Source organism: Bos indicus x Bos taurus, chromosome 5 (assembly GCF_003369695.1).
Source record: "Bos indicus x Bos taurus breed Angus x Brahman F1 hybrid chromosome 5, Bos_hybrid_MaternalHap_v2.0, whole genome shotgun sequence".
NCBI lineage: Eukaryota > Metazoa > Chordata > Mammalia > Artiodactyla > Bovidae > Bos > Bos indicus x Bos taurus.
The window spans coordinates 21,292,512-21,319,212 of NC_040080.1; the positions used below are offsets into that span (position 1 = coordinate 21,292,512).

The 26,701-nt window shown below is 42.5% G+C and overlaps 1 protein-coding gene across 4 annotated transcripts; it reads right to left on the reverse strand.

Annotated features, from left to right (window-relative positions):
- Positions 1-503: 503 nt before the first annotated feature.
- YBX3 (Y-box binding protein 3) lies at positions 504-26,219 on the reverse strand. 4 transcript variants are annotated; one of them, XM_027541346.1, is made up of 10 exons: positions 25,646-26,219; positions 21,757-21,820; positions 20,706-20,739; positions 17,712-17,801; positions 15,603-15,725; positions 12,447-12,650; positions 7,171-7,268; positions 3,890-4,061; positions 3,237-3,337; positions 504-1,071 (listed from the first exon to the last, which is right to left on the reverse strand). In XM_027541346.1, exons 1-9 carry the CDS (start codon positions 26,217-26,219, stop codon positions 3,272-3,274), a joined length of 1,425 nt encoding a protein of 474 aa, XP_027397147.1. In that variant the 3' UTR covers positions 504-1,071; positions 3,237-3,271. The 4 variants fall into 4 exon arrangements, with proteins under 4 accessions (XP_027397147.1, XP_027397149.1, XP_027397148.1 ...); XM_027541348.1 differs by lacking the exon at positions 12,447-12,650; XM_027541347.1 differs by lacking the exon at positions 3,237-3,337.
- Positions 26,220-26,701: the final 482 nt, after the last annotated feature.

The window sequence follows — 26,701 nt, forward strand, 5'->3', positions numbered from 1 at the left end:
AGCAGATCTGAGATGTGACTACATAGAGTTGACACAGACTGCAGTGCTGCAGTGTTTCTCCACTTGGGGGCGCCATCTACTCCCTGGGGGAAGAAATTTGTCTTGTGGCTGCAAAGAGGCCCCCTTCCTCTTTTTCAAAAGACACAGGTAGACAACTAGGACACAGCAGTTGGTGTGGAAAGCCGTCACAGTTAGAAATTCAAAGATGTTAGGACTACTAACCTCTTCAATAATTTAAAGGAAGTTGTTAACTGAAATGTCATCAACCACCTCACAAGGATGACTCAGGAGCTGAGAGCACCAAACATGCCTAGAACTGAGCTCACACGTGAGCCTGTTCATTCCCCAAAGAATCCCATTTCCTCTGCTCTCAGCTCAGGCCCCTACATTTATTAAATAGCACAAATCCACCTGTATACTTGGCTTTGAGCTTACTATTCAGTGAATGAAGTAAGGAAAAAAGACAAAAACATGTGCTCAGATAGGAAAACATACTCCAGTTATACATCTTTCCTTTCAAGGGTAAAAATTTTATTTTTGCGGAACTTGGTACTGCACATTTTCGAAGAGAGTTACATAAGAAAGCAAAATGTTACCCTCCCCTTATCCTAGAAATAAATAAGAAGGGAATAAAATTTCTTTTTTAAATCATGACACTTGGAAGTTTAGCACCAGCATCCAAAATGAACAGAAAAGGAAAAAAAAAGCATTTACTATATATTTCAGATTTCTTTGGTTGGGAGGGGTCTCCCCATGTGGTATTAATAATTCTTCTTTCAATTCATATTACCAAAACAGTAAAAACCAGGAAAAAAATATAAACCTAGTGGTTGCTGAAACTGGGGAGGTCGCTCTCTCGTTAATGTGCAGGCATTCCCAGGATCTCAGCTGCTGGAAAAAACGGCTGACGTTTTCCTCGTGCAGTTGTCTGTTTTGTAAGGAAGTGTAGTAAACATTCTAATGTCCACATCTTGGTTATTAATCTTCCACTTTATTGCTTGGACGTTTCTTTGGTGTTCGTAAGGTCGTGGTCTGCTTTTTGCTTTATTTTTTGAATGGTCATTAAGTCACCTGGAAAACGTTCACATCAGATTTATTAAAGAGTGACAAGATGACCAACGGTTAAAGAATAAAAAGGCAAAACTTACCTGTTTTTTATGTAGTTCAAATAGTTTTAAGATTTTAGAATTAACTTATAGAAACCTTAAAATAACCCAGAACTTGAAATGTTTTAGAAGGACTGCATCCTTTTTATTAGTAAAATTTTAATCATAAGTTTAGATTTTAATGCAAGTAAAACTGTAACATTATGAAACTATAATAATTGCAATCCAATAGGTTAGAATTTTGCTACAAGTCTGAATGGAATTCAGTATACAACAGTCTTGGGTTGGGTAATGTCAATGAAATTCCTCATAACAATGCAGTTTCATTTAAGACATTTTCATATAATGTAAATTTCTTTAGTTCTGTTTATGCTAAAAATTTTTTAAATTAAAAAAAATAATTTTCAAAAGCTCAAAACAAAATCTTACATGTATACCTTTTAGAGATTTGTAAGCTGAAACATGAATTTAATGGAAACTTTCTAATAAAACATTTTTATAAACAAGAACACTCAGTGCATAATGGTAAAAATTCTGTAGAATTATAAAATAAAGTTATCATTATGAAGCCTTTTCAAATAAATGATACTATAACATTTATAATTCTTCATAATATTTTAGTGGTTATACAGTATCTCCTAATATGGATATATCTCAATATTTAACCACTTCTCCAATACTAGATTATAATAGAAATTTTCCTCCTATATTTTGGATTATTTCCTTAGGAACAATACCTAGAAATAATGTTACTAAAAGGTTATGGCCAAATGATTAATATATAATCCTGTGAGTTATTTCAAGCAACTCTGAATACAGAATTTATTTCTGTGATAAATTGCCCATGCTACCCAGAGATAAAACAGAATATCTTCAGCATAGCACTTGTCTACCTTGTGAAAGGCTAATTTAAATCCAAACCTCTGCATATAAAAGCAGATGGCATTTAAAATGTAGAAACTTAAAATGATCTTAAAATTTTATGAAATATTAATTTTTTGAAAAAACAACACTACTACTATAAGCTTAAAACCCTTTTAACTAAAAGCTACTTCCTTATTTATTTCATGAAAAGGGCAACAACCAAGAAATACTAAAAAATCAAATTCTCAGGACTTATTAGATGAAAAGCCCAGAATGAAACCAACTATGGCTTATATAGTCTTTTAAGACTTGCTGAATCAGTCTTTCCAGTATATTTCTACCTATACAATTTCCAAGATTTTTAGCAAGAATACAGAAAAAAAAGCAGGAAGCAATAATGAAGAAAAACAAGCTAACTTTATGGAGAGGTTATTCTTCACCACACCTTGCTTCGGTAGTTCATACGTGTGATATCACTACGTCTGTCTTTGTAATACCCAGACCAGTCAATATCCCTATTTTACCCGCAGCAAACAGAACTGTAGCAGAGGATAAATAAACTGCTCAAGAGCATTCAAGCAAATGACGAGTAGATCCTGCACTGGACATGTAAACCCAAGGGCTCTCAAGCACAACACATAAATAACGCTGGCTATCAAAGGGAAATGGGAAGGAAAAAATAACTCCTGTTTGTTCCACAGATCACAGTCCTCTGTTATTAAAAGGAAGCCTTGTCAGGTGCATTGGGCTTCCCTGGTGGCTCAGTGGTAAAGAATCCACCTGTCAAGCAGGAGATGCAGGTTCGATCCAGGGGTTGGGAAGATCCCCTGGAGAACAAAATGGCAACCCACTCCAGTTTCTTGCCTGGGAAACTGCAGAGACAGAGGAGCCTGGCAGGCTAGTCCAAAGAGTCTGAAGCCACAAAGCAAGCACGCAGGCACTTTAAAATTATCAAACTGGCCACTAGGTGTCACAAAAGTAAAAGTTTCAAAAAATCTTTCGCCGGTGTAAATAGTTGACAACTGTCTATCTAGAAAAATGACTTTGACACTCATTAACTCTGTCTGCACGTTTATGTCTCCAAAACCAAGCAAAATAAGATCAGCTTCAGAGATATTTCACCACCGAAACAGCTCTTTCTCAGAATCCTGATGGAGATAAGAAGCTGGCCCAGATGAACTGCAGGATTAGTTTAGACTGCTCTGTGCTACTGCTGAGAAATCAGCGCTGTTTAAAGAGAACATCAGTTCCGCGTGGGCCGCCTACCTGCGGATGGTGAAGGTGCCTGGGGGAGCTGGCTGTTACTCTGCACTGCTCTGCTCGGGAGCTGGAGCAGGGTTCTCAGATGGTGCTTCACCTGCCTTGGTCTGAAACACACGATAAAACCACAAACCAGAAATGAACCAATTTCCGCAGCAGTGGAGAGTCCAAGACTGAAAGGTCTCACAAGTAGGGATCTTCCTGCCTGCGGAGGTAAACCACTGTGCAAAATCTTAAACACTCTTAAAGTTGGAGTCAAAAATTAGAACCACCGAAGAATGGCCTCCAAACGGCAACTAAACACCATCATTCTTCACAGCTGAGAGTCATAAAAAATATACAGTCACTTTCAACACATGCTGAAAGGCAGGTTCCTCTCTATAAATGCTGTCCTTTGTTTGGAGAGCTCTAACCATTCTGACTAGAGTGTTAATTGGTTGAATGCAAATATTTGGTTTGCGATATGGGCAAGGCATTCTCTCTCTCACCCTGTGTATATACATACCTTCATGAAAATGTTATTATATATACAGATGCATATATGATACATATTTTTGGCCTCAGTTTTTAGACTATGAAACCACTCTTAGAAAGGAATACTAAAGGCTGACATGCTCCAGGGTGGTCTGGCAGCATCTCCTCTGACTAGCTGGCCTCACCTCTTTGCCATCCTGTGAAGGAGCGTTAGGGGGACGGGGGCGACGCCGATAGTTATAGGGGCGCTGGTATCCACGGCGAGCAGGTGGCTGGTTTGGACCATTGGCCGCTTGTTGATTCTCCTTATCTTCAGCCTCTCCGACAGCTGGGGCAGGTCGTGGGCGAGGAGGGCCCCTGGAGCAGAGAAAAGAGAACATGTGCAATTGGAAAGGGCCTTCAAGAACAGTAGGTTTTGCCTTTAAAGGTTTAAAAAGTCAAGGGATCAAGACTTACTCCTAGAATTATGCAAGGCTAGAGTGAAAAAGTTGGGCTAAAGCTCAACATTCAGAAAACTAAGATCATGGCATCTGGTCCCATCACTTCATGGGAAATAGATGGGGAAACAGTGGAAACAGTGTTAGACTTTATTTTTGGGGGGGCTCCAAAATCACTGCAGATGGTGACTGTAGCTATGAAATTAAAAGACGCTTACTCCTTGGAAGGAAAGCTGTGACCAACCTAGACAGCATATTAAAAAGCAGAGAGATTACTTTGCCAACAAAGGTCCGTCTAGTCAAGGCTATGGTTTTTCCAATGGTCATGTATGGATGTGACAGTCGGACTGTAAAGAAAGCTGAGCACCAAAGAATTGATGCTTTTGAACTATGGTGTTGGAGAAGACTCTTGAGAGTCCCTTGGACTGTAAGGAGATCCAACCAGCCCATCCTAAACGAGATCAGTCCTGGGTGTTTGTTGGAAGGACTGATGCTAAAGCTGAAACTCCAATACTTTTGGCCACCTCATGCAAAGAGTTGACTCATTGGAAAAGATCCTGATGCTGGGAAGGACTGGAGGCAGGAGGAGAAGGGGACGAAAGAGGATGAGATGGTTAGATGGCATCACCGACTCGATGGACATGAGTTTGAGTAAACTCCGGGAGTTGTTGATGGACAGGGAGGCCTGGCGTGCTGCGATTCTTGGGGTCACAAAGAGTCCAACACGACTGAGCAAGTGAACTGAACTGAACTGAATGTGGCAAATGGAACAAAAGGATAATGAGATTAAAAAAATTCAATCATTTTCCTCCTTTATCTGAACACTATTTGCAGTGAACAAACACCTACAGAACATAGGCTCTGGTCCTACCAGGCACTGTGGGTGCAAAAATTAAAGAGAAGTGCCTGGCATCCGCCCTCTGTGGACAGCCTGCCTTGAAGACGGGGAGACTAAGGGGATTTGACACAGCAAGGAAACTAACATTAGTCGTTGTGTGCCAAGGCTTGTGCTCTATGCTTTCATGTTAATTATCTCGTTTAATTTCAAGGCTAATTCTGTGAGTTTAAGATTTAGAGTGAGAAAACCAAGAGGCTTAAAGGTGAGTATTTGGTTGAACCACATAGGATTGCTGCTTTTATAGGTCAAAAAGGAAGAATATAACCTTCCCAAGGTCACACACAGCTAGAGATTGACAAAATTGGGATCCGCAGGATCTTTTCCCTGTTTTCTATAGACATTTTTACGAAGCTTCTTTTATTTCCAAAGTCATTAGTAGTCAATCATTAGAATGACAGCATCTAAAATTACAAGGAATCTTGTGAGAAAAAAGAATGTAGAATGCTGCCAATCAGGAGAGCTCAAGTAATATCCTTACTCTCCTGTCAATAATCCCATTTTGCCAAACTTCAAGGGGGTATGGACGTCATTCGTGAATGAAGCTCTTCAATGACAGGGCAAAGGAATAGGAAGCTTACAATATAAAAAGCTTATACTGAATCTTGGGGAGTCTAGCCAATTCGGTTTTCACAAGGGATAAAGCAGAAATAAAACAACATTCCTTTCACTACTCTTAAAATCCTTGGTAGTAGTAATAATCAATTTATCGAGGGCTTACTATATATCAGGCAACATTCTGATTATCTTAAATGCCTTAGAGTACATCTAACCTTACTGACAACTGTGGAATATTCCTTATTGTCCATTTTATAAATCTGGTGACTCCGTCTAAGAGGAGTCCTGAAACTTATGAGAAGGAGATACAGCTACAGATGAGCTGCTAGTCGTAGGGTGGGAATTTAAACACAGACAACTGGATCTGTGGTTAGCTGATTCAACCCCTGCATTAGACTGCTTCATTATCGAACATTCAGTATGGCAAGTCCCCTATGAGCTGCAAACTTTCAAAGATGCGAATGTGCTTGCCCCCCATCTCCTACTGCTGACAGTCCTTAAGTTCCACCATCTCCCACCTCCTCTCCCTCCTCCAGTCAGTAACTCTTCTTGCCTGGTCACTGGTCACTTCTTGCCAGCCCCTGTATGCCAGCTGTTGTACTGACTGGACTACTGTACTTTCAAGGTACTGTACTATAAGATTAAAAATGTTTTTTGTTTGTTTTTTAATTAATTTTTTTGTTGAAGGATAATTGCTTTACAGAATTTTGTTGTTTTCTGTCAAACCTCAACATGAATCACCCATAGGTATACATATATCCCCTCCCTTTTGAACCTCCCTCCCGTCTCCCTCCCCATCCCACCCTTCTAGGTTGATAAAGAACCCCTGTTTGAGTTTCCTGAGCCATACAGCTAATTCCCGTTGGCTATCTATTTTACATATAGTAATGTAAGTTTCCAGGTCACTCTTTTCATACATCTCACCCTCTTCTCCTCTCTTCCCATGTCCATAAGTCTATTCTCTATGTCTGTTTCTCCACTGCTGCCCTATAAATAAATTGTTTTTTATGTACACGTTATTTGCATGAAAACTATTATAAACCTGTTATAGTATAGTACCGTCTAGCCGATTGTATTAGGTGGGTACCTAGGCTAACTTTTTAGACTTATGAATGAAGCATGCTGGACTTACAAGCATGCTCTTGGAACAGAACTCATTGGCATGTAGGGGACATACTGTATCACAAATATGTGCTGGCAGCCAATTCTTCCTCCATTTGTAGAGCTACCACTGAATAACATATCAGTTAATTTTGTTGCTCTCATCTCATTAAATATAATGAAATAAAAATTAAGTATGAATTTACATCATGTGAAAGTTATCTGAAACAAAGAATGCTTTGGTAAAGGGATAACTAGAAATTTCAGTTGTTAGGGAACAGGGGAAATATCACATAGCCATCTAAAAATACGTATATCGCAGAGCCCCACCAAACCTTGGACATATGGTCAAAGCAGTCACATCTTCTCATTACATAATAAATCCAAAACAAACAGAGCTGCAACAACCCCAACCACCCTACCATCACTGGCAAGTTCTTCAGTTGGTCATTAGTCAGCAGGCAACGTCACCTACCTCCGGTACCTTGCGCGGTAAGTCGGATTCCGATGGACTGGTCCCTGAAGTTGCGCTCCTTCTGGGACCCCATCCTTCATCTCACCAATCTCACCGGCCTGGAGGGAGGCAAGGAGAGCTGAAGTGAGTGTCAGAACGCAGGATATAAGAGACACAGCACACAGTTGCATTGAAAAAAATTTTTAAAGGAAAAAATAAAAGGCTTCATTTCAAAGCTGGGGACTCTCCTATCAGTGAACCATGTACTGATTAAATGTATGTGAATGATAGGAAAGAAAGACAGACTCAGTCCCACTAGACAGTCTTTTCCTGATCCCAGTGCAACTTAGTTTATTTTACAACATTAAACATGTTAAAATGTCCCATTTGTCTCCTGAAAGAAAACCTTTATTGCAAAAGGAAATGGAATGCTATACTACAATAAAGCAATGAGAATCTTCAGTGGGTCTGAGAATTTCAAACTCAGACCCACTCATTCTACAAACGGGGTACCCCTTTGATACAGTAATGGTTTCTACATTCAAACATCACCCCACGCCTCTTAACCACACCTTTACCTCTGATTCCTTCTTTTTACAATTTTTTCCTTTTATCTGTTGGCATATTTATTGAAGTATAACAATAAATAATAAAAAATACTTCCTTGAGAAATTTATTTGAAGCTGGGGGATTTAATTTATTATAGAACTTCCAGGGAAAGAAAGAACAAAAAACTAACAAACAAACCAACCCACCCAAAATCTCTGAATTTCTTCATAATACAGACACATCTCAGTCTGCTTTTTCCTACTCAAAGGTAATATCCCTTCCTTCTCCATATTTCACTAAGAAAAGAGAACCAATCAAAGAAGAATCTCTATATTCTTTCACCATCAAATCTACCACCCTACACCTACATTTGCTTTTTCTTCTCTCACTCAACTGATTAAGTGGTCCATGCCCACAGACAAAGCAAACCCTCTCTCTGGCCCTAGGAGGGCACTTGAACTGTCAGTCCTCCTCTCCTCCATCAGCCCCATCCAGGCATATAAACATGCTGAAATAACATCCATCTTTTCCAACTGTGTTCTTTAAATTATCACAAAACAACAGGGCGGTTGAAAGTATAGACCTGAAACCTCAGACTCCATTAGATTTTGTCAGTTGTCCCAATAATGTCATTTACAATAAAAAGACTCACTTAGAACCATGCCCTGAATTTAGTTGTCTCTTTAACTGGAACAGTTCTCCAATCTTTACTTGGCTTTCATGATCTTGACACTTTCAAATTATACAAGTCAGTTATTTTGCAAAATACTCCTCATTTGGGGTTGTTTAGGGTCTCCACATGATTGAACTTACACATCCTTGGAAGGGAAGCCACAACAGTGCTCTGGATTTTTCTCACTGCATCCTGTTGGCCGGCATATGGTGTCAATTTCTACTTAATTCCTACTGTTACTGACAGTCTTCACTCTGAGAAGAACCCTGAGGGAAGTTTACGCTTTTCCCCTGTGCAATGTATGAGGATTTTGTGAAAAAAGTACTTTCAAAAGCCAGTAAATGTTTCATTCTTCATCAAATTCAATATATTGGTTTACATCTGTAAACTTTTATATTTGTTAATGTCTTATATAGAAAACTCCTGGTTTTCTACTTTATTCAATGAGCTGTAATCTGTTACTATCATTACTGGCCAATGGGAGCCCTGTCCAGCTGGCTTGTGTCCTCTGGATGTGACTCCAGCATTCTTTGAGCACTTCCTTGTTTTCTGGCACAACAAGATGTTCTAGGCTCATATTGTACTTTCTCTGGCCTGGCTCTGAAATTGGCTGGTTCTCCAAAAGGGCTTCTACTTTTTATTGGAGAATGGTATTCACAAATGAAAAACTGGGGGCCAGACATCCTCAGTGCCTATTAAGGTGTCACTGATTTCAGGCCATTTCAGTAGGCAGAAATAATACACAAACACAAATACATACCACACTTACATACACCGTAAGTTACATGTGTGTGATGTGTGTATATGTATGGCATAGTTGATCTGCCCACCAAATGAATTTAGGTTGTTGGTGAAGGAAGGGAGGCCAGGAGAGAATTCAATGTAAAAACATAATCAAATCAAACAAAAACCTTGCCCTGACCCTACATCTTCCACCAGCCATGGCCCCATTTCTCTGAGCTCCTCTACAACATACATACAGAGGTGGAAGATCCCCTCTGCCAGCACAGACACCTCCTCAAAGGGGACTATAATACCTCCTCTTTGCTCTTTCTTGAATTCAGAGACTTTTGTCCTCACATACCACTAACCTCCAAGTTACCAAACCTAACCTAGCCTCAGTCTCCCTTCCTCCCTTCCTCAATAGCACTTAACACAGCACTTCCTTCCAGGACATTCTCTCCCCATCTGCTCCTTCCCATTGTCCTCTACCAGACTCCCTATCTCCCTAATCCTTAACCGCTTAATCCGAAACTCAGTCCTTGGCTCAGTTTTCTACCTATACTCGTTTTATCAGTCCCTCTCTCCCTGGCCCAGGCCTTCACCTATGTTTTGATGTCTCCACAGGCGCACCTACAGTCTCGTCTACCCTCCAGGCTCCCTTCGGCCTTTGTATTGTACTTGCCATTCCCTCCACCCTTCGTGCCTTTCCTGGTGTGTGAATGCCTTGTTCCCTTACCTCTTTTAGGTCACTTTTGAAACATCCCCAAAGACTCTGTCTCCCACCTCATCTAAAATGACACCTTCTTAACTCAAGCCACTCTCTACCTCTTGCCTCTTTTATTTTTCTGCCAAGTTGACTTCTCTCCCCTTGGAGGTGATATTTAATGTGTCCAGAAAATCTCCAAATGCCTTCTGTCTCTCTGCCCAAACCTGGTCTTCCTTCGCAAGGTATCCTTTACTCCTAACACCACACGCTCACTCCATCACCAGACGCTGTCACTTCCTAAACGTGACCACCCCTCACACCTCCACTGACAGCACTCTTAACTCCTGCCCTGACTGCCCCTCCACAGGGCAAATGAGGGAGCTGGTCTCCCTAACTCTGCTGCTGCCTCCTGTGGTCCAGCCTCCTTAAACTGTCTGGTGATTTCTCAAATACGTTTCCTCCCCTGTTTAGACCCCTCAACTAGTTTTTCATCACATTGAGGATAGGTCAACAATTCTTATTATGGTCTATAGTAGGCATGCCTAATCTGCCCCGATGCTACCTTAATCTAACCTCTTACCCCTCTATTCACCCATAACATCCCAACCACATGAGCCTCCCTTACTTCTCTGAACAAGCAAAGCTGCTGCTTCTTCAGGAACTTCGATTCAAACACACACACGCAGAAACAGAAAGGAGCATGTATAAAGGATGAACGTTTACTAGAATGACAGAACAGGAGGAGACTGCACAGACCGAGTTTAAACCAAAGTCTACCACCCATGTAACCTTAGGTAAAAGCTGCTGATTTCTTAAACTACTCAAATCCCTTCACTTGCAACAACAACAACAAAAATATGGACACCACTGCCAATTCCATAAAGCTGTAGGGAAAACTAAGAACTAATTTCAAACATCTGTCTCTTGGTGGAGGCCAAACAATGCTGCTCCTTTTCCTCTGTCATATAATTCTCTTCTCGGAGATGACACACAGTTGATATCAGCTCAGTAACCACCATGACTTATTTGCCAAATATCGAGAATTTCTATCTTTGAAAAAGGGAAGTCATTTGGACACGGCTATATCACGCTATATGACATCCTCAGTACACAGTTCAGTTCAGTTCAGTCGCTCAGTTGTGTCGGACTCTCTGTAACCCCATGAACTGCAGCACGCCAGGCCTCCCTGTCCATCACCAACTCCGAGAGTTCACCCAAATTCATGTCTATCAAGTCAGTGATGCCATCCAGCCATCTCATCCTCTGTCGTCCCCTTCTCCTCCTGCCCCCAATCCCTCCTAGCATCAGAGTCTTTTCCAATGAGCCAGCTCTTCGCATCAGGTGGCCAAAGTATTGGAGTTTCAGCTTCAGCATCAGTCCTTCCAAGACAACTAAATGCAGTTACCGGAATATGCACACATTTTCAAAATTAGTTTTCAGCCTGCTTTTCTGCGAGGCACACAAGAATCCCTTTGCTCTGACCCTCCTATTCCTAAGGTGAAATATACTTTTCTTTCAACCAATATTGAAGATACTCTTCATATTCTCAAAATAATATGCTACATATATATATGCTAAACATAAGGATTATTTTAGGAAGGCACTACTGACTCCCTAAAAATAAATGTGTCGTAGTCTCCCGGACTCTTCCTGTCCTCATTTCCTAGAGGCCCAGGGTGCTGCCCTAAAGAAACCTACTATGCCTCATGTACCCAATCTCTCCATATACGTAAGGCTACTTGCTATTTTTAGCACATTTGTCAGGGACAGCTGTTAAAGAGTAGAAGGGGAAAAAAAAAAAAAACAAGAAGCAATGTAGGAAGAACACAGTCATGCATGATAGGATAGGAAAAGGGCAGCAAAGAACAGACTGAACACAATGTTCAGTCAAAACACTCAGTGGACAAACAAAAACCAAGGACACTAAGAGGAAGAGGGTGTAAGCTAGTGGTACCAAAAATGAGGTCCTCTCCCAAGATTTCCAAGTTTCCTGGGAAGTGCAAAGTTGGTGAAAGGCTTATTAACTACAGGTCAAGTTCACAATAGTTGTATCAGTATTTTGCAGTAAAAAAAGAAAAAAAGAGATAGTCATCTCCACTTTCATATGAGGTTTTCTTAATCATCAACATTATCTCATCTAAATTAAGAACTTTATAGACACCCTCCATCCTGAGCTGTCACACACTACAGTCTTTATCTTGGATTTTATCATCACAGCCCCAAGGTGGAGGCAACTATCCCCATTTAACGGATGGACAAGTTAATCTCACAAGCTCACAGTAAGTAGGAGAGATAAGACTCAAGCCCAGGCCTGACTGACCTCAGAGTTCAGCTCTCAGATACCCTCACCTGTCCCTACTTCATGTCTTTGATTTTTTCTGTAAACTTGAGACTGTACCTTGTCCACCAGGGTCCCTGGGTATAGGCAAGGCTCAAGGCTCATGTGGTCGTGCTTTTAGAAATGAGACTACAAGGACCGGAGTCGGAAAGCAGACTAGTCTGCTTGGATTAAGTAGCGTCAGCATCGGGAAGCCAAAAGCAAGGTTTGATTTCCGCCGCTGGTATCGGAAGAGGAGGAGGAAGAGGAGGCAGAGGAAGGACGGAGGGGTGAGGACTGCCGGAGAGAAGTCCCAGGTGCCGGTTTACCTGCATTCTGCTGGGATGGGGGAAGACCCGGGAGCGGCGGTCAAAGGTCTGTCCCACGTGGTAAGGCGGGAAGCGCCGCCGGTACTGGGGGCGGAACTGGGGGCGGCGCGGCTGACTCCGGGCCGCAGAGAACTGCCCGGCAGCGGCGGGGGCCTCCAGTCCTTCACTGCTGCCGCTCCCTTCCTCCTCCTCCTCCCCAGCGTACTAGCGAAGCAAAGAAACAGAGGTTCAGAGGAGGTGTCAGCAGGGAGAGAAGCAAAGAATACCATTTAGACTGAGTATCAACGAAAGAAAAAAAAAATTCTCCCCCAAAGGAACGATCCCTTCTAGTATATCGACAAAAATGCATATACCCCAGATCATCAGGTGATGACCTGAGATAAGCTACATTAAGATTAAAGCAGATCCATGCAGATAAAATACCAAGCAGAAAAGCAAGTGCAATTAATCGCTAAAGAATTTAGTTCGCATCTAGTTAGAACTGGTCAGTATCAGTTGACTAACCACCCAAAAAACATTTACACAGTTTAGAATATTTGGCTCCACCAAATATGTCTCCCCAACACTGGCCATCCACTGGGGAAAAGTAAAGAAAAATATATTTTGTATATTTTGTGGTTGGTCCTAAGTGGTTTGCTTCCTTGACTGGTTGGGTTCTGAAAGTGTGGAAGGGGGTCTCTGAAATCCTTCCTAGGGGGTCATCAAGATCAAACTATTCTCATAAGGCTGGCAGGATGCTGTCTTTTTCCATCTCATTCTCTCCTGAGTTGGGGGCAGGAGAGGGGTTGGATGTGTCACAGAAGCTACAGTGACACATGGTCCCTCACAGCCCCAGGGCAGAAGGAGCTGTAAGAATCCAGCTGTCTTTTATTAAACCGACATCAGTGATTGGTAAAAACCTAAAGCAACACCACTCTTTTCACTCAATTAAAAAATAGCTTTCATTTTTAAAAAAAGTTATTTGTATTTACAAGTAATAGCATATTTTAAAATAAATTCAATCTTTTAAATTCTGCTTTACTTTCCAATACAATAAATATTAATAGATACAAACATACATAAAAACTCTGGGATCCCATAATGAAGCATATAAATGGGTCCAAAAACCAGAAGGTTTGAGAACCACTGACTTATGGCATACCTCTCTTTATTTGTTTAGCAATAAAGTTTTAATTGCACTTTAATACATAGTAGCAAGTAATAAATACAGTTTCTGAATATAATAAACTTTGTTAACACAAGGAACTATTGAATCATTTTATCTTTTTCCTGTATTTAAACTACCATTTCACATACTAACATTTTATATCAAAAAAATATAAGCAAACAGCTAAACATCCCTTAAAGAATTTTTTATTTCAAATCTTAAAGGGGGATTGCAATGCCAAAGGTAGTCTTAAGTAAAGTAACTATAGTTTTTAAAAAATGAACAAATTTAGAATGAAGAAAATTAAATGACTGATGTTGGGGGTGAGAGTATTTAAGATTTAGAACTCTCCAGAAAACCAAGCCCACATGAGCAACGAAATTCTCAGAGGAAAAGCTTCAAGTATAGCCTCAACTAGTATAATTTCAGAAAATCCAAGTAACTCTATACTTTATAAAATGTGTATCAGATACAATCTCCAATGATTTAAAGGCATATTAGCATAGAAAATGTTCCTCCAAATAGTGTGACTGAATAAACTGTAACTTTTCTCTTTAGGTTTCTCTGTATCTGAGTTTTCAAATCTTTCATTAAGATTAGTTTTACAAAATAAGAACAATGGCACCACCATTGCCAAACACACTCAGGAAGCTGTCAGGACCTAAAAGACATCACAATAGAAAACCTTCATTTATGTTAATTTTCAGAATTTGGATAATTTTGCTTCTAAACATCACATACATGACTTCAGAATTTCGAGCTGAGGAGAAACGTCTTTGAAGGAAAATTTTTCACTCAAGGCTTTTTACCCTTGTACTTCTGAGTTAAGCTAGAAATCAAAACAATTACCACCAGTGTTCCAAGAATCTGGTGAACGTGAAAGAGTTAACACCATGTAGTAAACGCTCTGGTAGCCTGTTCCAACTGTCTCGGACACAGTTTATTATTAAAAATCAAACAGGATAAGCAAAACATGGGTAAGAGAAATACAGGAAGAAAAACAAGATCCAATATGGAATCTGATAAAAAGCAATTTGGGCTGCGTGTTTAAGACGACACAATGAAGAGAGGAAACATTTAGGTAAGCAGAAAAATACTATTCTATCAAAGTGTAGAGATATAAACCATTCTCAATCTGCAAATACTTCATTCTGGTGAGATTATTTTCAAAAGTTTTCCCTGGATGATGCACATAGCCACAATCCTGTGTTCACAAAGCATCTTGAGTTTTATTCCAGGGTACCAATCCCTGGTACTAATTCTAGAAACATCAAAAATGACTCATATCTAAGAGGTTCCTCATGACCACAAGTTGGATGCCTCGAGAATACTTTAAACTGAGCCTCCTAAGAAAGCTCCAGCCAGACTTGGTTGTAAACCCTTTCACTTAGATTGGTACCAATCTACGGGACTAAAAATCCAGACTTAATTATTGCTTAACTTTGAAATAATGGGAAATGCTATCTTAAATAAAGCAGCTACATAATTGAGGCAAATCACTTAATATTTCTATGGCCAGCATTGTCCATCACTTACTCCAGAGCTGTTCCTCACTCTTCCTTGCCAAGGAAAGGCTGACTTTCTTAGAAAGAAACAGGGTCAGTGCCAAGGGATGAACACCAGATGTAAGCCAATCACAGAAATCCCAGGCCCCTTCCCCCTACCCCACCAAGTGGATGTCACATGGTTCAGTTCTGGCCCATAAAGGAGCCAAAAGAAGAGAAAACCTTTTTGACAACCTTGGCATGGCCCAAGTTAAGCCTTCTTGTTACAAGATAATTAAATGGCTGTTACTTGCAGCCAAATACAAACAAACTGATACAACTGCTGAATGGCAAAAATGTCCCATAAGCCCAGTGGGGATGAATTCTGAACACAAAAGATTTCCCATCCAAAAAAAATCACTGTGTTTCCAGGAGAAGATACAGCTTTTATGTGCTCCAAATATACACACTTAATTTTAGATGTGCACATTTCTTGGGTCACTGATGATGAAAGAGACAACGTACATTGCGGGGCGGTCCACGGCGCCGGCCATAGTAGCCGCGTCTGTAGCGGCGCCGGTCAGCAGCATATCGGCTCCCTTCCACTGGAACGCCATCCGGGCCGGTCACGTTGGCTGCTTCTGCACCCTGAGAAAGGAAGAAACCAAAGACGGCCTTCGAGTCAGAAAGAAGCCAAAGACCAAAAGCACCGCCTTAGACAGCCAGAGGGTTTAAGGCTGGCAGGAGGTACTAGAAGTTCCTACGGGTGACCTCGTTTTAATAAGGTGAGCAAGATGCTTGATGTCCTGATTTAAATGTATACAGCATGACACCTGACACTGACACAACACTGTTTATCAACTAGGCTGCAATATAAAATAAAAAGTTAAAAAAAAAATAGATGTATATACAGCTCACATGCTTCCACAACCTCTGCTCTCTTGATTCAAGAGCAATAGGTATATATATTTATCTTTAGGTAACATAAAACTGGTAAATATAAAGCAACTGGAGCAAAGGAATGCTAGACCAGGACGAATATTCTTCACTGGAAATAACTGAGATAACGTTCTCTTCCTAGAAAATACTGAAACCTGTTACTCTGTGAGGTACCAAGAGATTCCACTCGTGGGCTCACGTGGTCTGTCCATCACTGAGCTAGTGAGAGAGAAATTCCTCCCAGCATGGCAGTGGCTGGAATGAAGGGCTGTTGACTCAGCTCCTGCTTTCACATACAGTGTCCACAAAAGTAGTCCCTTTTTAAATCTTATTGTCGAAATAGACATAGCCTGCAGATTCTCTGTGGAGAAGTGAATAAAGTAATGCTTCAGAAATAGAAAAAGTTCGGGCAAAGGAGATTCAAAAGAGTGAAACCCCACTCTATGTCCATTTGTATAACCTCACATGCTGAAAATACACAGAGGTAAAATTAACCTGGCTTGACAAAATTTTAATAGTTGGATGGGACATTAGGGATTGTTACATGTCTGCATTTGCTGGTAGGTAACTTGGAACTCTGAAAGATCTGCAAGATACTCTGGGATCACATTGGTAAAGATCACTTAAATTTTTATATGAGATGAAATAAAGTGTTTCTCTTTTAAAACAGGAAAGTTTGAGAGTTGCTAAGAATAAGAACTATAGAATGAATGGTGTGTATATCAGACGAGCAATCATCTGGGAGTCAACTAGTCAGCTTACAATTAATAAATAAAGCATAAAAGACATTACTAATATTAGAATTAAACATTATCACAGCATTAAAAACCTGTCGATGCACATCAAAATGATCCTTTTAGCTTCCTGGGTTAGTCTTCGTGTGAAGATAGCGGTTATACAGTCTGTCAAGATGCCTCTGGCTTTTCAAAACCCAAGCCAAAGAGAAAACATAATGATTATATTTGATTTTATTCTTAAAACAAAAGTATCTTTCACCCCAAAACAGCTTTTATCAATTTTTAATACTATAAAACTACCTTAATTCTTAAAATTTTATTTATGTATTTATTTTTGGCTGCCTTGGATCTTCATCACTGTGCATGAGCTTTCTCTAGTTGCAGCAAGCAGCGGCTAAGCTCTAGTTGTACACGGGCTTCTTACTGCTGTGGCTTCTCTTGCTGCAGGGCATGGGCTCTAGGAGGGTGTGCAGCTTCAGTAGTTTCGGCTCCAGGGCTCTAGAGCACAGGCTCAATAGCTGTGGTGCACAGGTTCAGTTTCTCTGCGGCATATGTGATCTTCCCAGATCAGAGATTGAACCCATGTCTCCTGCACTGGCAGGTGGATTCTTTAGCACCAAGTCACCAGGAAAGCCCTGTTTTAATTTTAAATTTCACTTAAAAATACATTTGGTACCAAAATAAGATTTGTCATTTTAAATCTTCAGAAATTAGCTTTTCCTTCCATGATTAAATAGTGTTCATCATTTATTAAAATGGAAATTAAAATACCCTTTTATACTGCATCAAACAATGCATATGATAGTCAATAATCAGAAACACTTTTACTTAAAGAATTGCTTCTTTCTGTCATAGTAAAAATCCAAAGTACTGTTAACTCATAAAGGACAGAGAGACCATTTACTAAGCAAGAAAATATTGCCAGCACCCTGGATACCCAACCACAATCTCCTCTCACCTTCTCTCCTTCAACCACATCAAACTCTACGGTTTCTCCATCTCCTACACTGCGCAGGTATTTCCGTGGGTTATTTTTCTTGATGGCAGTCTGTCAAGATTAAAAAAAAAAAATTCCGAATGAAGTATAGGTCAAAGTTGGCCACAGAGTTCATCCCTTTCAAGTTTACTGGCTCTACTGAAGAAATCGTTGATCTAACATTGTTGTTTAGTCACTAAATCGTGTCCGACTCTTTGCAATCTCATGAACTACAGCGCACAACGCTCCTCTGTCCATGGTGTTCCCCAGGAAAGAATACTGGAGTGGGTAGTGGTTTCCTCCTCTAGGCACCTTCCTGACCCAGGGATGGAACCTGTGTCTCCTGCATGGGCAGGCGGGTTCTTTACCACTATTCTATTCTATTCTCCCAACTACCCTGCATCTCCAAAACAAGAACAACGAAACAAAAAAAAACACTATACAACTATGTTCCACATTACTTTCTTGATTTCATGTTATCCTTCAAAATTCATCTTGGTAGGTGGGTTAAATACAAAGTGCAGTTATACTGATGAACTAATCGTGATACTGGATAGATGCGTGTCCTCACACTATGAAGTGTCTTGGGTCAGACTCTTTTTCCATCATTGTGGTGGCTGCGGGATGGGGGACGCCTCCATAAAATCTTACACATGCACATAAACACAGAAATATGGGGATAGAGATTTCAGTGGACAAGAGAAACCTCTAACCTCAAAAGAAATTTTAAAAATCCAAGGGGGGATAAATACTTCTGACAATATATGAAAATACCTCAAGAACAAAACATTGCTGACAACCTTCTCTTCATTTTACAGATGAGGAAACCAACTGGAGGCTGATAAGGGATTTATCTGAGTTTATAAAAATACAGCCTGGGGGAAGGAGGCAGGTGGGTGGGGGAAGTGTATCCCCCTGTACTATAACTGTGTGATATTTATTCAAATTTTTCTCATCACATCATTCACATGTCAGCTCATCCCTACACGCTCCCTGATAAATAACATTGAAAGGTTAATGACATTATCCTGCAGTGAACATGGGCACCTAAATACCTGCTTATGAACAGGCTTCTCTTTTTCAGTCAATGGAGGGAAGAAAATAATTCCTGCAATGAATTCCATTTTGTCGGCTGGTATCTCTAAACAGTTAAAGGGGCTCTGGGTTTCTGTGGAACTAGGTCAGCCTTATTTTATAAAGCGATTAGGCATGTGTAATCTAGCCCTTCCCTTACTCTGAGTAGGAGGGAGGGGAAAAAAAAAAAGAATGAGCCAGTAGCGCAGAGACCTCACCCACAGAGGAAAAAGGCAGTTCAGGACAGGATATACACGCAGGCCGCCTGAACATTCAGCCAGTCCAAAAACAGCCCCTCCCTACCGGCTCGTTCCCTTTTTCCTGTTAAACTGGGCAAGCCTCAGCACACCGAGGTGACTCACCGCCCAGCCTCACGGGGGGCTGGAATCAGGTCACACACTCACAGGCCAGTGAGGCTGGCCGCTGGCACAGAAACTTGTGAGGTCCCTTTACGCCATCAGTCACCAGAAGGCAGAGTTCTTACCCCCAAAATCTCTATTACCCACTAGGTGTTATAAGCAGCACTCCATTCTAGTCTGTTCTGACTTTAAAAGTCACTGTGTCTGAACAAAGTAATCCACTCCAGTTACCCAGGCACAACTGGAATATAACTGATAGAAACCACAACAGGATTGCTCCTTCTGAGATAGCACTCTCTCCAGTCACCAAACTCTACCCCATGGTGCAGAGGATCCTAAACAGCAGGAAAACACAGAAAACCAGATGCTTGACAGAGCCCTGGAGGTGAACGTGCTGGTATTGGTACCTGTCTCTGTACTTCTCTGTTGTGATGCACTAAGAACCACACATATATGAGACAATTCACTGAAAACTAACCATACGAAAAGAAAACTAAGTGCACGTAATGCTTTTAATCTCTTTTGCCAAGAACGTCCAGGATACAGAATAATATCCTAGGTCAATAATGTATGTGAGACAATTCACTGAAAACTAACCATACAAAAAGAAAAAACTAAGTGCACGTAATGCTTTTAATCTCTTTTGCCAAGAACGTCCAGGATACAGAATAATATCCTAGGTCAATAATGTAGAAAAAGACTGAGCTTCCTATACAGAGAAGTCCATGTTTTCCGTATTTTACACTTTTTCTACATCTCCTTGACTACAGGGGACTACAGGCCTATTTGATCTGGACATGTGCTAAGCAGGACAGAGGAGGGGACTAGCCTGGGAGCTGGAGTCTCCGTATGTCTTGGATCTTGCTTGTGCTCAGTCACTAAGTCGTGTTCAACTCTTCTGTACCCCACGGACCGTAGCCCACCAGGTTCCTCTGCTCATGGGATTTCCCAGGCAAGAATATTGAAGTGGGTTGCCATTTCCTTCTCCAACGGATTGTCCCCACCCAGGGATTGAACCCGAGTCTCTTGCATTGGCAGGTGGATTCTTTACCCCTGAGCCTCCCGGAAAGCCCCCATGTCTTGGATACACACACTCCAGCCATCTGCTTCGCTGTGCTATTTACCCAAGTTCAAGTTGCTCTGATGGAGGGGGATTTAACCAGTACCCATCCAGGCGAAGGTAAGGTGGGGCCCAGCCAAACACAAGGAGGAAACACAGTCAGGAGCACAGGCTGCTAAGATGGAAATAGAAGTGCTTTAGCTGAAGACTTGAAGGCTCTAAAAATTAGCACGTGGTCTGATTATTACTTCATTAAGCTCAAAAAATAAAACTGTCTGAAAACAGTTAATGTGATGGATGAGAAGAGCTTAAGTGCTAATCTTAAAATGTGGAACTGGGCCCTCTTGCCAAAATAAAACCCCAGAAGGAGTTTCGAGCAGAACAGCAACGTGCAGGGCTTCACTTTGGGAAAGGGATAATAATAGCATATTACAGACTCCCCTCTCCTCAGAGAGCAAACATCACAGTTATTGTCCCTCTTACCTGATGTACAAATACATCTTCTTTGGTGTCATTTCTGTTGGAAGACAAAAAGCTCACAGTTAGAAGAACTAGGTAAGTGGGAAAACTTAAAACAGTTTAGAGCCTAGGACTTGAAAACACAACATAGATGTCTGTCTGGCCTCGAAACTCAGATGCCTCAAGTCAGTCCTCCTTAAAAACTTCTAAACCCAAAAGGGACCCACCTTACTCCTCCACATGACAATGGTGCCTGGCTTCATGCACACAGAGTCAACCTACCAAAACACCCGTTTCCTCTCATCTCTCTCTAAATCACATGGTGTGTAACCAGAGCCCGAGGTTTCCCTCCCAGCAAAAGCAAAGCAAGACAGTTAAAAGGACAGGGCACAGCTGTGAACTAGGCTCCCCTTACACTGAAACCTAAAACAACCCCCCCTCCACCACCACCCTACCCTAAACCCCCACCCCACCCCCACTGCCCACCAAAACATACAAGGAAGAAATTAGAGGAATTTTTTCTTAAGAAGGCGGGGTCCTAGCTAGGAGGGCTAGAGAAAATGATGGTATCATATAAAAACATCAGAACACCCTCACCGCTTGTAGCTGTGTTCTCATTCCTATATGGTTAGAAGTTACCATGGTTTAAAGAAAACACTGTGGTTTCTACACAGAACTTGGACCAGACCTGGGTTACAGATCCAGCTCAATTACTCACTAGTTGTGTGACCCGAGGAAAGTTGCTTAACCAGTCTAAGATTCCACTGCTCCATCTGTGAAATTGTGGATACCCACTCAATTATCTTAAGGCCCTTCCCCTTTCTCTATTGTCCCCACTGCCACGGCTTTTTCTTTTAATGACTAGATTATATAAAATAAGTTATTTATCCATGTTTTAGAAATGCATTGCAATTAATGTTTAATGATCAGCAGTTTAGAAATGAGAGTATTTACATGACTCGGAAATCTGGAAACTTACATGAGCCATTAATAAAGTATGGGAAAAGACACCAACAGCAGGTGCCATAGCATGAGGACATATTTAAATAAAACATGCAGAGATACACACACATACCGATTTATAAATCCATATCCATTTCTGACGTTGAACCATTTGACAGTGCCAAGGACTTTGGTGGCTAAAATAGGATTAAGCAGATAAATTAGTATCTGACCTACAAAGAGATAAAGCTCATACCACTAAGGTCTTGATAGCATTATTTAAAGCCTAAATATACCTGAGGAAACCATTAAAAGCTTAACTTTAGAGTTTATCTAGAGAAGAAAATGGAGAAAGTGAAGTTGTCACAGGTTGTCACAGGGAACTACTCTTCAGAAGACTAAACCTTTCTTCCTTGGGAAATGTCTCAGTGAAACCCTGAGATAAGGTATTGTCGTAAGTCTATTTGATTCTGCAGTGATTAAAATTGAGAAACACTGTTTAAGGGGAGAAAAATGAAAACACGCTCTTCAAAGTTTTACAGCAGAAAAGTGTTCTAAGTGCTGAACGCAGCTCTTGATGAAAGTGACTATAGACACATGAGCAAGGTGAGCCCTGAGACCTGACACATCGCTTTCACACTTTGAAACAGTCGGCAAACTCCACATAGTGAAAGAGTAGCTCCTTGTTAATAGCTGATCTACAGGGCCCTGAAGAAACTTGTCTTGATGCCAGATGGGGGCCCATCAGAGGAGTCCAGAGTAATAATAGAAGTGAGGCGGGCTCAGGCCAGTTCTGTTCTTACCACCCCGAGACATGATGCAACAGGCCTTTTCAAACCTGCGATGAATTTGGGATTCTGTTTCATTGTTTATCCTGCTCTCTTCATTTGGTGGGAATCAAACCAAACTGATTTTGGTTTCTCCTATAAACCAAACTCTTATCAGCATTTTCTTATAACCCTCCCAATGTGATTGCTGACTCTACTTGCCCTTGTGACAGGAGCATTTCTGTACAATGTAAGATCTTAACAGAACTCAGGAGAAGAAATCTAAACCAGTAGTATGGTCATGGAACTTGTACTTCACAGATTTATGTTTATGTTAGCCATTTATGATTTTAGATGACTCCTCTGAATCAACTGTGAATACCAAATCCAGTACTTCTATGAAATGCCCAGGTCTAAATTCAGGAAAAGCATAAAGCAATTATCAAAACTCAGTGAGACAAGAAATGTGGCAATAGAGTATCTTTAAAAAAGAAAAAAGCTTAGGAGAGAATAAAAGTAACAACTAACCATGAGATACAACATTTTTAATTTCCAAGGAAAAATAATAAAGATCCAGCTTTTAAATTCAAGAAGAAAACAGTAATTAGGGCTTACTTTGCTGTGGGCAGGGTTAGTTCTGAGTTTTGCTAAATGTATATGCTTGGGGAAGTAGTTTATTTAGCTCTCTTTGTAAAAAGAAAACACAAACAAAAAACTCTTTCTGCCTTCAAAGTCATTTGGCCCACCATTTACTGAGCAATCTCCAGTTCTTATGCCAACTAAGATCTTTCTCCAATAAAGAGATCTTTCTCCAATAAAGAGACTAAATTATTAATACCTTCAGTTTTAGGGCATTTTAATTAGAGCAACAGGGCAAAGAGGAAAAAAAAATATTTTAGATCTAAATGTACACAGAAGACTGGTTTTGATCAATCATATGCTTTTAAATCTCACATTATTTCAAATTATATGCTTTTTGTCTCATTTGACCCAAAATTAATGAACTAGAAAAACATTAGGAAAATATAAAGGTAGGAACTCTTTTTGGTTCATTTTCATATAGTTAATGTCTACAGGCACTGTCAAAGGCATAATTGTGATTAGAAAAGCAACACTAATAAAGAGAAAGATGAAAGTGATTTTCAAGGATAACTTCAATCCAGGTGGAAGGTTATTTTTATTCCCACTTTAGTTTTTAAAAATTTCCTAATTTCACCAATGTTTCCAGTGACCTCACAAGGCCAAACACAGTCATCCATTCTTCTTGGTTTAAGCCCATAAACTCACTTCACATACACAGAGCTGGATGGGGAAAGGAGGAAGACCAACAAGCTTCCATGAGGTTCATTAAGAGTGAAGTTTTCCTTCAGTCATGTCAACTACTTCCCCTGGCCTGTGGCTGGCTATACGCTGAAGTTTAGAACCATTTCTAAGAACCAGAATGTGAGAATCCCAAACCAGAATTCCATTTCAGTCAGCACTGCACCTGGCACATTGTAGGCACCATGTGTCCATTTGGCTAAGGACAGGAGATGGCAGAACATACTGGACAGAGAGTGTTGAAATGTCAGGCAGAAGGCTGTCCTTGTTGTTGCGATTTGGGAGTGACAGTGAAAAGACCCAAGACCTACAACCTCACCACCAGGGATGTGCTGGGACTGTCAGAGCAGTTGGTGGCTGAGTAATTTATCTAGTTCCTTCATCTTTAAAGATATCTACTGCAGTTTAAAATTCAGTTTAGATTCAAGAAAGATACAGGGATCCAGTGAAAAACTGAGAAATTTCCTTTATAAGAAGATAAATTAAGAACATATCCTAACACTGCTTCAGATAAACCAAGGTTGTCTCTCGACATTTGGCATGGGAAGTGTTCCAAGAAACACTTGTTGAAAACAATATCACAGTACAACCCGGACTAGACTGGAGCAACTTTTAGCCTAGAGAAATGAAGGCTATTTTGTTTCTTAACCTGCACATGTTACATTTAGCAGCTCGTTTGACAGTAACTGAGTAAAATCTAAAAAAAAAAAAAAAAAAAAAATGAACACAGGCCTCTCAAGGCAGGAAAAATGGGATCCTATTAAACTTTCTTCACATGATTCCTCCAAGTTTCTGCCTATAAAATTTTCTTCCTAGAAACTTGGGCAGGCAAGGCTCACAGAAACCAAACATGCCCCATGCAAAATACTGAAAATTTCTCAGAAGCATCTTACACCATCTCTTAACTTTCCCTGGTTTAAAAAAAAAAAAAGAGAGAGAGAGAATGAGATATACAGCACACACCCTTTAGAGACCTTATTCCCCACCCACTGCCTAGGCCTCACACAGGGCGTTAACGTTACTGAATGAGAGGACACTGAGATCCGTGACAAAACCAACAATGACTACAGACATCCTTTGTAACGTTCTGCCCCCGGGACCTGAACATCTCCTCTTCCGATTCCCCTTCCTAAGTTACAAGTCCCCAAGATAACGAGGCTGCGAACTAACGTCATCCCCTCACTTCCGACCAAGTTTTTTCAGCTGCTGCACCAAGCGCTTTCCCACAATCCGGGAAGACAAGAGTGATTGGTAAACACCAAGTAGTTCTTGCAGCAGCGGGCAGAGCGAGGGAGGAGGACGCGGGACCAAGACCCAAGTTTCCCCGGAGAGGGATTGCAACACCCCTCCGCCAGCATGTGGCCGACAGAAGCCTGGCCTCGTTCCCGCGCCCCCGTGAGAAGGGCGTCTGGGACGGACACCTGAGCCTTCCCAGCAAGAAGCCTTTCCACCACCATCAACTCCCCCACCCCTGCCCTGTCTCCTCCGAGCGCCTTCCTCTTCCCTCCAAGGAAATGCTCTCCTCGCCCAGATCCTAAGCGAGGACTCCAAAGTTCCCGTGCCACGTGGGTGCCTGTCCCATCCCTACATCCACTTCCATCCCACCCTGGATCCTCTCTCCCGACTGCCGCTTCTTTCCCCTCCGCACCCGGGGATGCGTCGCCACGGGACTGAGCGACAGCGCCCTCCTAGGGTACCCCCAGTTAAGACCCCCAACTTGCGAACCCAGGGGCGCTCCGGCGGCCGGGAGCGCCGCGCCCTGGTCCGGCAGCTCCTGCGGGATGGGCGGCCGCCCGTCCCGGGGTGGGGGAGAACCCCACGTCCCCGGGGACCTCGCTCCATCCCGCCCAGACAGGCGGCTGGAGTTGCCCACACGTGCTCGGCGGCCCCGGCCCCAGCCCGGAGCGGCACCCCCATCCTCCCCGCCTGACTCACCGAGAACTTTCTTCTCCGCGTCCTCGCTGCCCACGGCGGCCGAAGAGGCGGGGGCCGCGGTGCCCGGGGCCGCGTCCCCACCGGGGTTGCCCGAGACCAGGGCGGCCGGGGCAGGGGCCGGGGGAGCGCCGCCGCCCGCCGGGCTCTTGGGCGCAGGATCCTGAGGGGCCGCCTCCGCCGGAGCCTGCGGGAGGGCGGCGGCGGTGGTGATGGGGGCGCTGCTGCTGGGAGCGGCGGCGGCGGTGCTGGTGGTGCTGGTGGCCTCGCCCGCCTCGCTCATGCCGCCTCCTCCGCTGTCCCTCGGGCACCTCGGTGGCGGTTGGTCGGCGGTTGGCGCGGCTGGAGGGCGCGGCGGCCGGGGGCTCGCTCTCCCGGAGGCCGGGCTGGGTGGGGGTGTCTCGCGGGGGGAGGCGGCTCGCGCTCTTGGGCTGCGCGCTCGCTCCGGGGCTCCGCGCTCGGTCTTACTGCCCCAAAAATGGCCCCGCACGAGTTCTTCTAGGCGGCGCGCGGGCCCGGGGAGGGGAAGGGGTGGGGAGGGTTGGCTCCGGAGTTGGGGCATCGACTTCATTAGCATTTAAAGGCGCCCGCTGCCCTTTTTCCCACCTCCTTGCCACTCGGACCGGGATGGGGAGCAGGGAAGGAAAGCAAGGGTGCGCCGGGGCTTGGCCGGCTGCTCCGGAGTTTTCCGCGCAGCGCGCGCTGCCGCCCCGCTTGGTTGGAGCAGGGGCCGCAGGGCTCCCCTGCCTCTCCACGTCTTCCAGGAGGGGCACACTGGGGCATCCAGGAGACGCGGCGCTTCTCTCTCCCCAAATGCACGCTTTTAAGTCTTTTCTAGTGAAACCGTTCAGCAGTTCTGAAGCACCATAAACTGTTTCTGATACAGCAATGAAGAACTGGAATAATACCGTCTTCAGGCTATTTGGCTACTTCTTCCTGAAAGAGAAGTTATGGATGACTTGTCTATGAGCCTCAGGTGAGGAAATTGAAGTCCAGCCCTCGGCGAATTCATGTAAACGTCAGTTTACAGCAATGTAAGGTCTTACCTGGTGGCTCAGG

Bases quoted from the DNA above. Each gene is read 5' to 3' on its own strand.
- YBX3 (XM_027541346.1), bottom strand. From the start codon at position 26,219: ATGCTAATGAAGTCGATGCCCCAACTCCGGAGCCAACCCTCCCCACCC. The intron at 7,269-12,446 runs GTAAACCGGCAC...GCCTCCCTCCAG, and splicing joins CCCATCCCAGCAGAATGCAG to GCCGGTGAGATTGGTGAGAT. The intron at 4,062-7,170 runs GTAGGTGACGTT...TCTCTGCTCCAG, and splicing joins TACCGCGCAAGGTACCGGAG to GGGCCCTCCTCGCCCACGAC.